This window comes from Diabrotica undecimpunctata, chromosome 7 (assembly GCF_040954645.1).
Source record: "Diabrotica undecimpunctata isolate CICGRU chromosome 7, icDiaUnde3, whole genome shotgun sequence".
Classification (NCBI taxonomy): Eukaryota; Metazoa; Arthropoda; class Insecta; order Coleoptera; family Chrysomelidae; genus Diabrotica; species Diabrotica undecimpunctata.
The window spans coordinates 132,203,519-132,218,186 of NC_092809.1; the positions used below are offsets into that span (position 1 = coordinate 132,203,519).

Consider the following 14,668-nt stretch of genomic DNA (forward strand, 5'->3'; position numbering starts at 1 on the left):
CACGTAACATTTAGCAATTTAATCGAAAAACCACAGAAAACCGAACCCTCCCTGTCCATGAGCAAAGCTCGAATTGACCTATTTACTAAGTGTGGAAAAAACAGGTGTTTCCTCCATGGTATCCGTATATTCGTCAAGGAGTTCGTTGTTGCAGAGATCCGCAATTTTCTAGGTAGGAAAAAGAGTTTCTTTTTAGGAAGTTTGATAAATACATTGTCGTAAGCTGAGCATGGAGTTTTAAGGATGTATGTTTAGGCTACAGATAATTTTTTTGGTATAAGTAAAAGAAAACAGAGAAATTAACAATTTTATTTTACATCACTAGTTGCCTACTGCAAATACTGTTAACCTTAAACAAAATATGCTTCATAAATAAAATCTTAAACTAAAATTTAACAAAAACAATCCACTGTATCTGCGAGGAAACTAGATGCTACGTAGTATACTCCAAATGAGTTATGACCCGAGAAAAATATTTATTCACGTATGTTTAACTTTAATTAAAAGTCAAATAATGGAAAAGCGTTTTTATTTAAACTAAAGGTAAATGTGTAGTTGATGCGCTCTTAAGTGGAGCTGTTTTGAACTCGTAAAATCGACAATGCAGTGTTGCTTTCTTACATTTTTTAAAAGACGTTCTTAAGAAGTTTTTAAAAGAGGTTCTTAAAATGAGAGGTTCTCAATTTCTTTTGACATGTTCAAGTTAAATATTGTATTTATATAAAAAAATGTTCTGAAATTGTTTTCTTGTGGCATGTCTAAGTTAACTATTATGTTTATATGGGATTAAGCCACAAATGATTGTAATGAAAATTACATTTTATAATTATTGTTATTTGACATTACGATTTACGTTGAAAGTTGTTTTTACGCCGAAAGTCGTTTTTAAAAAAATTATTCAAAAAATAATAAAACAATCATTACAATCAATTGTGGCTTTATCCTATATAAACATAATATGTAACTTGTATTTATGTTTTTAAAAAGATTATTTTAAATAAGGAGTTGTTAATTGGCGCTTGAAGCGGCTTATAACAACTCCTTATTTTAAAATAATTTTTCTGTTTTGAAGTTATTTTCTTGCGGCATCTTAATGCAATTTACTATTTTTGTTGGGAATAAGTCACAATTTTATTTAAAAATAAGTTTATTTGACATTTCGATTTCCACTTCGGAAATCGTAGTCAAAATACAAATCATTAAAAAATAAATTAATAGTAAATTGTAATAATCTTTTTATATATTTAGATAATACAGGGAAAGATAAGAGGAGGAAGGAGTATAGGAAGAAGGAGAGTGTCATGGTTAAAGAATTTAAGGGACTGGTTTAAATGCAGTTCTATAGAACTCTTCAGAGCAGCAGTAGATAGAGTAAAGATAGTGATGATGATATCCAACCTCCGATCGGGAGATGGCACTTAAAGAAGAAGAATAATCTTTTGACAGGTCGTCACAACTATTTTTTGAAAAAGTATATAGTAAACGTCAATTATGATAAAGTTTCGTTGCGCACGTTGTAAAACTACTCATTTTGACGGCATTGGTTATAGCCTAGCAGGACTGCATAAATCCTTAAATATGCTGCAATATGACAAACCCTACAAAATCAAAACAAAACAGTATAGAGAGTCAAACGTAGCAAATGCGTATTGCATATACACCGATGGCTTCAAAATGGAAGGCTCAGGATGCGGCATATAACTACAGATCACTGAACCCAAAAAGTGGGGTATGAGCAAAAATGCCAGCGTAGTTCAGACAGAACTGGCTGGTATCTCCATAGCCGCAAAAGAGATAACCCAAAAAGGTATAGCCGTGAAAACTATAATAATCTGCACAGATAGCAGCAGACAAGCGCTACTATCCTTGAATAGACCACGTGTCACATTAGGGTTAGCAATGGAGTCCCACGAGTCACTAAATCAAGCTTCGGATGGTAATAGCATCATCCTGAAGTGGATTAAAAGACACAATAGGAATAAAGGCAAACGTATTGTTGACCAATTAGCTAGGAAGGCGACAGGCCTAAGACTCTTAAGACCTGGGGATCTTTTTGGTTGGTCAACTACAACAATCGCGGAAATTGTCAAATGTCACTCCCATACGTAAAAACGCGAAAAGATGGGAAGAAGGGCAATGATCTAGACTTGCTAGGGTAACACTAAGTAACCTTGAAAAGTCAGCATCAAAGAAGTACTTGGGAATGACCAGGAAAAACCTACGCAACCTATGCTTGACAGTTGGTTTTTTAACTGGACATTGTCAACTTAGCAAACACCTCCACACACTGGGGCTAGTAGACACACCTCTATGCAGGAAGTGTGACCGAGAAGACAAAACTGTAGAGCATGTCCTATGTGAATGCGCGGAGTTATCGTTAATACGAGAGTACGCGTCCGGCGAGCCCTAGCCCATATAAGGGAGATGTCTCCTGGTGACTTGTCCACCTTCCTAGAAATGGCAGAATGGACAATGAGCTAAGCAATAAACGAATTATGCAAAACACTAATTTTTTCCAAATTCTTCTTCTTTTGCTAATCAACATGACTTTCTAGACTTTTTCTAATCTCAAGTATTAGTTCTTAAGTTTCATCATCATCAACCTGTATGCGTCCACTGCTGGACATAGGTCTCCCTCAGCTCTTTCCATCTGTCTCCGTCTTGTCAACTCTTGCGCAGTGTTGAAAAACCAACTATAAACTTTATATTATTTTAAATTAAATTACCGCCACCTCTGACACTTGTCAGATGTTCAAATACCTTATGTTGTCAAAGGCCACTCCTCCTTGGCAAAAAAATCACTTCCGATATCCTCTTTCGGCCAGCTCGCTCTAACAGTCTCATCATATAACTCAACAATCACAGAAGAAAGTTGTTCTTAGTAATTTCTCTCGTTCCGTATAAGAGCAAAGTATTTAATTTACCAAGTGTCTAGTTGGTTTGTATTAGTTTATTATTGTATTATTTCACCCCACAAGAGGCGACATAAAGAATCAGCAACCTATAACCGTTAAAATCCTGTAAGCCAATTCGACAGGTCGTCACAATTTTCCTTTACGCAGAATCGAGAAAAAATCGTCAGAATCATTGTCAACATCAGGGAGACCGGACAAAGCACATAAAGAAAAAGATAATATATATATTTACAGTCAATAAAAAGAACGCGCATTATAATCGTTCTGAAGGCATATTTTGGGCTGAAGGATTATAAAATAGCGTTAGAGAGAGTATAAGGCGATTCATACTTCGCTTCTGTTGGTGATAATTATTATTTGTTAACGTGTAATTGTTTAGGCGTACTATTTCTAGTATGCAAATAGATTATAAAATCTCAATTTAAAAAAGTCGAGTAATTAGCATCAAGCAAAAATTGTGAGGTTGGCAACAGCGCGGTGTTACTTTTACGAGTCGAAATCGATCCTAATATGAGTACATCTACCTAGACATGTACTAAACTTATATTATTGTTTTAAAATTAAAGCATTAAGCGTAACTAGAGAAACTCGGAGTGCATGTAAGAGATATCGATTTTAAATTAATTGTTTGGTGTATTTTACTATTGATTTAATAAAATCAAAAGTATAAAAATATACGAGAGGTTGATGGGACTATGCAGATCTATTTTTTATCAAAATTAAAATACTTAATGGATAGTTTAACACAAAGGCACTTGTCAAAATGGAAAAAGGTCTTCAAAAAATTCTATCATATTTCAAGACCACATTTCTTGGGATTATATCCCGGCTGGTAAAGGTAGTTTTTTAGTTTTTTAATTCTTGTGTTCAATTGCAAAGTTTCGTGAAGAAATATAAGAATTAAAACAACTTTTCAACTATAAATGAGAATGAAAGAAACAAATCTAATAAAACGAAGAGAAAATACTGTAGAAGATACTTCTAATTTTGTTTTAAAACCCATTCTACTTTACAGGAACACGATTTTAAAACTTATTACACTTTTTTTTATCTAAATTATGTGTTTGGACACAAAATTAACATTGCACGTAAGTAGTACGAAAGTTTTATATAAAACATTATTCCAAATACTATTTCTAATAGTTTTCATATATTTCTTTATTAGATATGTATATTATCTTTGTACAAACAATTAATTATAAAATATATGCTAACGCTCCACCCGCATAAATGGAGCCGAGTTTGATTTGACAGCTGTGTCTCACAGATACAGCGTTTTCGTGATAACAACCTAACTTTTAACAGAAAACCTGTACTAGTAAAACTCAAGGCAATGTTAGAGGTCTGAAATATTGTCTACAATAAAGAGCCGATAAACTGATGGGTTTATCCTGCGGATAAAGCTTATATTGTCTTTCTGTTGCCCTAGAATAGGCTGCTGCATACTCTTTGTCAAACGTGTTAATATCGATCTGAGCCCGCCCTAATACTTTGCAAGCTAAAAATAGAATGTCTCTATAGATTGAGTTGCACTTGCTGTTTTCGTCTTCTTTTCTATCTTTCGATAAAGTCCTCACTGGTTCCGCTAGGTCACTTACGCGTATGTAGTTTATGATCTGCTGCATAAACCTGGAAAAAAATGTTAAAAATATGAAAAGATATGTTTAATCTACATATATTAAATAAAGTAAACCCTTGTATGGTCAATATTACCTCAAATATTTGAACATTAGGTTAGGTTAGGTTAGGATGTACTATCCTAATACCTTTCACCGGTACATCACGTACGAAATTGGCACTACGGCAGGAAGAGGACGGTATTTGATAAAAAAAATAGAAGACAAATAAATAACCTACCAGAAGAAACTACCAACTTCAATAAGTTCCGAGAAAATATCAAAAATGCACATAAAGAAGTACTACAAACAGACAGACCACACATGCAATTAACACAAAAGCACAGAAACCAAGAAGAACATAACGAGGCATCTAAAAGCGCAAAAAAAAACCTTTGTACAAAAGAAAAGATGGCAATAGCGAACACCCTATTTCCAAGGAAGCCGGACAATACATTTTTACGGATAGAAAAAAATATTCGACCTGCAGTATTTACTACTGGAGAGATCATTCAAGCAGCAGAAAGTATTAAGACAGGTAAAGCAATAAGTCCAGATATAGTCATGCTACATGCAATAAAGCTGGTAGTAAAAGAGAAAGCCAAATTGATACGTAGAGTATTCAATGAAACACTGCCTGGGGTACTTGCGGGTGGATTGAGCAGCTCTGCGGTTACCACAACCGATCCGAAGCCCGGATAAAATGTAGAGGGTGATTGGCTAGGTTAGCAACTTACCAATCGTAAAAACGAATATTGCTCAAAGAAATGGCTTGACACTATGACGACGACCACGGCAAGAAATAAGGACAAGCGAAAAATATCCAAAACCCAGATGAGAATTACTACATGGAATATCAACATGTCGCTCAACTCAAGGGACCAAGAAATAACCCAAGTGCTGAAAGAGAAACAAATAGACATTTGCGCTCTACAGGAAACAAAAAATAAAGGAAAAAGACAATCACAATTAGGTGAATACATACTAATCTACAGTGGAGTAGCAAAAGAAAACAAGGACAAAGAAGTTGTAGCCTTACTAATACATCAAAGATACCAGCAAAGGAAGACCTGAACATCATCGGAGTATACGGCCCAGAAAATAGCAAGTCTCAAACAACAAGGGAAACGTTTTATGACAAATTGAAACAAGTAGAGGATCAAGTCAGAGGGAAGATGATAATATTGGGGGATATTATTATCCTTGCTTGAATAGAAGTAATACCCGGAATTAAGCAAAAACCTAAGGGGAATGTTAAAAACGAAAATAGAGAACTGATGATAAACTTCTGCAAAAATAATGAACTTAAAATAAATAACATATTTTTAAACCACAAAGACCAACACAAATATACATTCAATACCCATGGACACAGATCTATGATAGATTACGTTATAACCAACAGAAATATACATCCATCAAAAATAATTGACGTAAGATGCATCAACTCAGCGACCATAGCCCAGTATTATGTAAAATAAGAATCATCATGAAATACTTCACACCTAAGAGAGCGGCGCCAAAACAAACAAAAATCAGAGTCGAAGGACTGAATACGGAATCCACGGAATACTTATACAGAAAAAGAATATCAGAGTATCAAAACAGTCATTAGACCAATATTGACATACGCAGCAGAAACACGACCTGGCACAGACAGGACAAAAAGAATGTTAGAAACAGCAGGAATGAAGACACTTAAAAAAATTACAGCAAAACACTATGAGGCAGAGCTGGAAGAACAGATATACGACGTAGATGCAAGGTGGAGAACATCAAGGACTGGGTAAGAAATAGAAGAGTAGAATGGAACGATCATATAAGTCAAATGGCAACATATAGACATAAATACGGCAAGAGACGGTTCCCCAATAGAAAGACGATCAGTAGGAAGACCACAACAACTTACTGGAGGCACATTATAAAACAGACAGATTTATTTCTACATAAAAAGAAGAAGAAAAATTATTCAATAAACTTTTGAATAAGCAAGAATTCCCAGATAAATTGAAGTTAGCGAGACACGTATTATTACCCAAATCCAGAAAAAAACCCGTACGAAGCTAACTCATGAAGTATGAACGTATGAAGTGTAACAAATATGAAAAAATATTGACAAGAACCCAAAGAAAACTCCTCAAGGTAATAAGTGCGTACCAGGATCCATCTACGATAGCCGTGCAGGTGATTGCGAATACGCTCCCCACTTACCTCCTAGCGAAAGAACGTAAGATCTTATACGACAATGATATATATCGGCCACCGAACACGTATGAAAGCCGAGGTAAGAGAACAAATGCTAAACGAATGACAACAAGAATAAGAGGCACACACAGAAAAAGCGAAATGGACAAAGAAAGTAATTCCAGATGTGAAACAGTGGTATAAATGTAGGTTTAAAGAACAAATTACTTTTTTACATAATTCCTGAGCGTGCACGGCTAATTCAGGTCTTATAGATATCGCATAAGGAAAATTGAAGGTGATTTATGTATAGAATGCGGAGTGCGCGACGACGCAGAACATTGCGTATTCCATTGCAACGTTTTCCACGATAAACAAGATATGAGAACAAGGCTAGGAGAGAAAACATCAGAGAATATAATGAATGTAGACATACCAAAACACAGAGAACTTCAACATTATAGTAGACCTAATAACAGAAATAGTAAAATAAAACACCAAAAAGAACGAGACAAGATGGGAGATGAGAGGGTGACAGAAGACTTAAGACATAAAAGACTTTTATTCCGTGTCGGCCCTACCGACATGAAGTAGACAGAGGGACAGCAGCGGGGCAGGCGAAGTAACGTTTCCTAAGAACACGTATCGAGTGTCCGCGGCTGGAAATGAGGGGGTTTTAGTGAGTAGGCAGTTGCGTTCTCGCGATTGATTCGATCGGATTCACGGGTGTCTGGATCGGGCGAACGGACTGAATCCCACGCGCCAGGGGAGGGGGCAATACCCAAGGTTCTTGGGGTGCTGTGGTCTACTCAGACGGTCTTATGAAGATTTCCTCCTCAAAAAAAAGTTCAGTATGAGTGGACGCTTAATCATCCTTTCACTCGACCTAAAAGGTCCGTTGTGAACAGAATGTAAAAATTGGTGAAAAAAAAATTATTTTTCATTAAGGGAAGGGACTTCCTTTCACAGCTAAAAACTATTAAACGAAAATCCCAGCACGAATTATTACAGTGTCCAGTATTTCACAAAATTCTATTAGGAAACGATTTATATAAAATACAAGGTTATTGATTCGAGTGTATTGAAGTACAAGGAGCTTTTATTGAATAAAAACGTATAATAAACTATAAAATCTTGTTTCAATTATGTAATTATCAAAATGAACCTACTAAACACTTTTTACCGTTCATATGCAATTTACTATTATATTTGCAAATCGTTATGATTAATTGTACAAAATAACATAAAAACTTACGTCTTTGTAATTAGGCTCCTTCCGTTAGAGTTAAACTGGGAAGTATCTCTCATTTTCCACAACATGTACATAGGAGGACCGTCAATATGCAAACCGGGCTCATCCCAGTGACATCGCAAATGGACTTGAGCGGCCAATTGTGCTAGAGAAGTAAAACATGTACATTAAAATGTCATATAACGTCACTAGATAACAATTTAATAAAATAAGCAATTATGTCAGTCAATAAGCTCTGAACTAAATAAAACTAAAGGAACATAACGGTGAAACACTGGTATGTGTGACAGTCGTCGGGAAATATACGGCACTGAACGAGCTGTCGAGGTGAGACAAATTCTAGAGAAAACACTGGAATACGGTGTAGACACGCACCACATATTTATAGACTACAAGGCAGCCTACGACTCTGTAAATAGAAGAGAATTGTTTAGACCTAGGAGTACCAAATCAGTTGGTAAGTCTAACCAAACTAACCCTTGAAAAAGTTGAATGCAGAGTACGAATCCAGGGGAACTCTCTGAACCTTTTAAAACAAATAACGGGCTACGTCAGGGAGACCCACTCTCCTGTATACTATTCAATCTAGCTCTGGAAAAGGTAATACGTACATCACAAATCACAATTACCGGTTCAATATATAACAAATTTGTGCAAATCCTAGCATATGCTGATGATATCAATATTGTTGGGAGAACGAAAAACGCAGCACGAGAGGTGTACGTAGCACTAAAGGAAGCGGCTAAAAAATGGGTTTAATATTAATAAACACCAAAAGAACGAAATACATGAAAATAGGTACGCAACCACAAATACTACGGCCACTTGTTATAGAAAACGACGTCATCGAAGCAGTTAACGAATTTGTATACCTGGGAACGCTAGTCAATATTGAAAATGACACTACCGCAGAGATAAACCGCAGAATTTGCACGGCTAATAGATGCTATTTTGGGCTTAATCTTTTTTTTAAATCTACAGTTATATCAAGAAATACAAAAGTAAAACTCTACAAAACAATAATACGCCCAGTCCTAACATATGGTTCAGAAACCTGGACTTTAACAAAAAGCAATTAAAACATGTTAGGATGTTTCGAAAGAAAAATACTAAGGCGAATTTATGGAGCGGTAAATGAAAATGGTGTCTGGAGAAGACGATACAACTTCGAACTCTATAGAATATACTAGGAGCCAGATATCGTAAAACACATTAAGATAGGACATCTGAGGTGGGTAGGCCATGTAATGCGGATGGAGCAAACCCGCCCAGCTAGAAAAACGCTCCTTGATAGACCTATTGGTCAAAGAAGAAGAGGAAGACCCAGAACAAGATTCCTAGATAACATAGATCAAGATATGAGAAATATGGAAATACGTGCTTGGCGGAGGAAGGCGATGGATAGGGACGACTGGAAAAAAATCCTTGGGGAGGCTAGGACCCACACAGGGTTGTAAAGCCAAAATGATGATGATGATGAACGAGCTGTCGAACTTATCAGAAGAAGATCAGGTGCTCTGACGAGTATTGTAAAGGAAACTTGGTGAGTTTGCAAGATTGTTTATCAAAACGTTGTTGAGTATTATCGCCACTTGAGAGTAACTTCTTTTTGTCACTATTTTGTTTACATTAACCCTAGAACACTAACCTTAATTTACACTTCCGTAGATACTAACCATTCGTAATATTAACTTTTTTTTTTCAATTCCAAAAAAGTAAAACAAAAAATTAAGATGAAATTTTAATTAATTTTTTAAATGAATAATGGAATATTTATATGCCTAAAATATGCAAAAAAAATTCAAAATTTATTTATCTACGTCACGGGTAAAGCAACAAAGAGCACGGTGTTCTGCGCAAAATGCTCGTTTGAAGTGATTGCAATGAAGTAACGTCATTCGTCTTTTTTTAGGGAGACATATATAGCATGTAGTACGTTTGTTAAAAGGTTGATTGAGGCCAGCAACTTCCAAAGGAATTCGAATTAAATCGCTAATCAGAAGCTTCACCGATCGTTGCAAAGTCGGCATCGCAAAACTCTTTTCAAGCCATAACCTTGTGAGTTGTTGATGTAGATTTAACACAAAAGCCTCTCTCGTGATTGGTTCCTGATTATTTCCTGATAAATTATGATTATATATAATCCAAGAGTTTATACACGCTATATTTATCATACCATAGAAAATACAAAGCGGTCATCTTCAAGTTTTTCGGGAGCAACTTCGGTGGCCATACATTTGGTCGAAAGTGTCCACACCACCCTTTGCTTGGTTATAGTGCAATGTTATTTCTGGTTTTTTAGTAGTTGGAGGAACAACTAAACCTTAGTGCATTGTCGATAAAACTAGAACGGTTTTGTTCTTTTTGGATTTATACGACACTAACGTCTTCTCTCGGTCAAAGCAAAATCTTGAATTTGCGATTTCTTTGTTTTTAAGATTAACCATTTCAGGGGGTATCCCTCGTTTATTTTGCCGCAAAGTACCAATAATTGTAAACATGTAAGGAGGCTTCAAAAGAGTATCCGCAAGGTTCACTGAAGTGAACCAATTGTCCATTGTGACGTTTCGGTAACTTCCGTAAATAGTTTCAGCCAACTTTTTAACATAGTATTCTCCTAGAGATTCTCCATTTGTGTGTGTAAATTTGCCGAGGTAAGGGTCTGCGTTTAACATGTACTTGGTACCCACGTCGCAAGTCATCACAATTTTAATTCTGTACTTGGCCGGCTTATTCGGGATATACATCCTAAAACGGCACCGGCCCCTAAAAGCTAATAACTGCTCGCCAATAGTTACATAGCTACCTGGTTGATAGGACTCTTTACAATTAAAAATAAATTCCTCCCATATTTCCCGGATAGGGGCAAACCTATCTATATTTTTTCTTTCAGTTCTTGTGGTTTTATCATCGAACCTAAGATTATGTAGACGAAAATCAAATTTTTCGCAGCTGATTGTTGCTCTCTAAACGGAGCCAGACATTTTGGAATCAAACATCTCTCTACGATGGTTATCTTTTTGTGCTAAAGAAAATATAAGTGGTCCAACAAGAGCTTTTAATTCATCCCTTGTTACGAGAGAATTAGTATGTTTAAAAACTTTAAATTTTTTAGACTTTAGGCTGATTTGAGTATTGGTGTGCAACAGAATTTTTTCTAACAGAATCGTTCATTAAACACTGAAATACATCTAATGGTGTATTAGCATCTTTTGCCTGTCCAGATGGTCCTTGAATAATATGCAAAATATTCCTTTTTATAGTACGTTTCCGAAGATTAGATACAATACACCAGCTATGAACATTTTACCTTTGAGACTCGTAGTCAAATTTTAAGTATGCGGTTCACATTCGTCCACAATGTTTTCGGTTTCTCGCTCTTCAACTTGTTGAAAACACACTTCTTCATTACAATCCACAAGGAAACTAAGTTCCTGTAGCTGGCTGTATACCATGTATCACAAAAAATTTTTGTTAAAATCCTTTATAAAAGGTATATAAATTAAAAAAACCCAAACGGGCTATGTCATGAAGACAAAACGTTTTCGGAATTCATATTCCATCATCAGTGTCTAGGTGTACATGTTTTGAGCCACTAAATATATGGGTAAAAACCCGTTAAAAGTTATATATTACAATTTAGTTTACATTATTTAGTCTTATATATTAGGATGTTAAAGTTACCAGTGGATATGATAACATGGCAACGTATGACTCCACACGAAGTTACTGGTCCTGAGACGAAGTGTCTATAAGGACATAAAATAAAGAAAGAAAGGACAAGAACAAGCAATGACAGACTGTCTAAACAAGAAAAAGCAAAAGACAATCAAAGATTTCTTCAAAGTGTGAGCACAGTACATTGTGTACTCTCTCTATAACGAACACGAGTTATTACGAGGTTTCGCTTATAACGAGTTACATTAGATGTCTCGTGAAATTTATATTGAACTATAACCCCCTATATAGCGAGGCAAATTTGGTTATAACGAGAGAAAATAAGATCGAAAAACGTGATTTTTACGTTAGCCCGGCCGTGGCTATAAATAAATACGCTTTTTACTGCCGCCCGCAATAAACTTCTTCGGAACTTTACAATTTATGATTCACAAGTGTCATTGTAGGGGGTTGACCATTCGCACCTAATAATAAGAAGGTCCTAATAGACAAGATGTGGAAAGTGCTTTAAATGTTGTAAGAAACTTTATCCAAAGACAAAACGCAAATGAAGAAGCATACAACTGTCTCACATATTTAGAAAATATGATAGATAACAGATAGAATACTGGACAATTTAAAGCAGTCAAAAATGACAGACTTCTTCCAATTGCAGAAGTAATAGTTTATGTTATCATTGAAAATACGCTTTATATAGATGTACAGAATACAGATTTTTTGTTTTAACGTATATCATTGTGTAAAGTAAACAACTTTTTTTCAAAAACGCCATTCAAACAATATTTAGCATCTTATATTGCTCCGAATGGCTTCACTATATGAAGTTAATGTTTTAGAAAACTACATATTCATATGTATGCACAGTATTATTGTTGTTTGATTAAACGAGATCGGCTTATAACGAGGTAATTAGTCTGCCATTGCAGTTCTCGTTATAGAGGGAGTCTACTGTATTTACATACGTCCATAATTAATTTACCTTAGTTGCAACATTTAGTTATTAATACGTATAATGTTTATAAGTTATTATTTACACACTGTATGCACATTAAATTTATTAGCTTCATATTTCTTTTAATAAACAATGTCTAGTTAGCCGAAATGGGTGTTTCATTTGCATATTAATCTGGGTAGCACTTTCCTCATAAAATTTAAGAATATTGTAGGCTACTGCTAGCACAACAATGCCAAATATATAATCACTTTCGGTAATCCGGACACTTTTGATAATCCGACACCCCTTTGGTGTCGGATTATCAAGGAACAACTGTACTTAGAATTTCTTGTGAAGTAGATTGCTAGTCAAAAATGTTCTCAACTACACACTAAATAAGCTTAGAATGTTGTTCCTTTTTATAGAACAACTCAAAGCAATGTATTACTATTAGGCAAACGATATCACACACAAACTTACTTTCTTTTTCCTTAGGATCAGCTTTTAAAGAAACAGAAAAATAATTATATTTGTACTGTTTTCAAATTAAATACATTTACAACTTACCCAAAGCTGTGAGCTCCTGAGTCAAAGGATCAGTTCCCTCTTCAACTGGTTCCATGGAAGTTGTTCCGCCTGATAACCTAGAGTAATAATAAAATGTTAGAAATACTAAAATATAAAGTAATAATATTCCACTCTTTTGAAAGAAGTCGTTTCTATTTCGATACCAAACTGGCAACTATGTAGCAAGTGGTCCACTATGACACACCTAATAGTACGAGATCCGCTTGATTCTGCAGGTATCTGTTTACAGTATGACAAGCGAGAAGTGGCTTGCTCAGAGTTGACCAAATTTAATATTATGACATAATTTATTTTTTCTCTGATAGTCAAGCGGAGGAGATCGAGCTCCTAACGTTAAATTAACTGCAGTGTTGTCAAATATTTAAATATTTTTTTGAAACGATTCAATAAAAAATAAATATTTAGGATCTCAAGCAACAGAAATTATTTTTAGTGTGTTCAAGTTTACTACAGAAGAAGCTAATTCAGAACTATTCAGAACTAAAAAGTAATGTGTAAGAGCGTGTGAAAATGGAAAAAATTGTGATAAAGTCGTTTCAATTGAGGATGCCTTTGTGTCGAAAGAACCTTTACTTGATGCAGTTTTTGATCAAATTATGATTGACTTGGATAATGACGCAGCAAACAGTGATTCTGATGAAGATATTTATAGCTCGGATGGATTATCTAGTGATCAACAATAACATTTTTTCGGTTTGATAAGGTTTTAACTTCTATTCCTTTTGTATTCTACAAGTTTAAATTTAAAATCAACCACATCCTTTACGTAAATATTGTCTAAAATAATATTTAATATACATTGTTTTCGAAATTAAAATCACAACTAAATTTTTGACGCGGCAACACCGCATTCGGAACAAGCATGATTACAAGCTTATTTCATCTCTCTCATGAAACTTTCTTTTCTATTTACGCGCAGGTGAGCAGCCTTTTCTCGCTTGCCGTAATGTATAAAATTTATGGATTTCTTAAAGTAGGTATGTAAATAGTGCTTCAAAATGTGATAATATAACATGTACATTATTTATTCCCTTTTAAAATGCGATGAATACTAACCTATCACCATTCTCCACGTTAAGTTTATTGCTGCTGCCAGTATTTTCAGAGTAGGCCTTTTTTCTCAAATATAAATTCGGGAGATGCGTCTGGACGTTGATCCTCTCGAACACCCACACGAGATTCCAGTAAATAATCGGGTGATCATCGACGAACTTGGAGTCCGATAAGCACAAATCACCTTCTTGTGTTAAAATGTTTTCTAGTTCTTTTCTTAAAACGAGGGGGTTCAGGTATGGTATGCTGAACGGATCGCACGGTTCGATATCTGGACCGGTAATTGAAACAGTCAAAAACGGGACGGTCGGTTTGTTACAGTTCTGGCATACTGTGTTTAGGTTGGAGTCTTCCGGTGACCAGTTCGCCATTATGTCTTCATCGTAGAGAAGACACGAGCAGTTGTGGCATTGCGAGCAAGTAGTTAAGGTTATGTCTAATTCACTTT

At 35.3% G+C, this 14,668-nt stretch overlaps 1 protein-coding gene across 2 annotated transcripts in view; it reads right to left on the bottom strand.

Moving 5' to 3' along the window:
- Positions 1 to 293: 293 nt before the first annotated feature.
- Crag (DENN domain-containing protein Crag) overlaps positions 294 to 14,668 on the bottom strand; it is a 63,215-nt gene continuing 48,840 nt past the window's right edge. For both annotated transcript variants that reach the window (XM_072538233.1, XM_072538232.1), the window contains 4 exons: positions 14,224 to 14,668; positions 13,147 to 13,223; positions 7,971 to 8,112; positions 294 to 4,544 (listed from right to left, as the gene is read on the bottom strand). In XM_072538233.1, coding sequence (XP_072394334.1) covers positions 4,241 to 4,544; positions 7,971 to 8,112; positions 13,147 to 13,223; positions 14,224 to 14,668 — 968 coding nt within the window. In that variant the 3' untranslated portion in view covers positions 294 to 4,240. The remainder of the gene's footprint in view (positions 4,545 to 7,970; positions 8,113 to 13,146; positions 13,224 to 14,223) is intronic.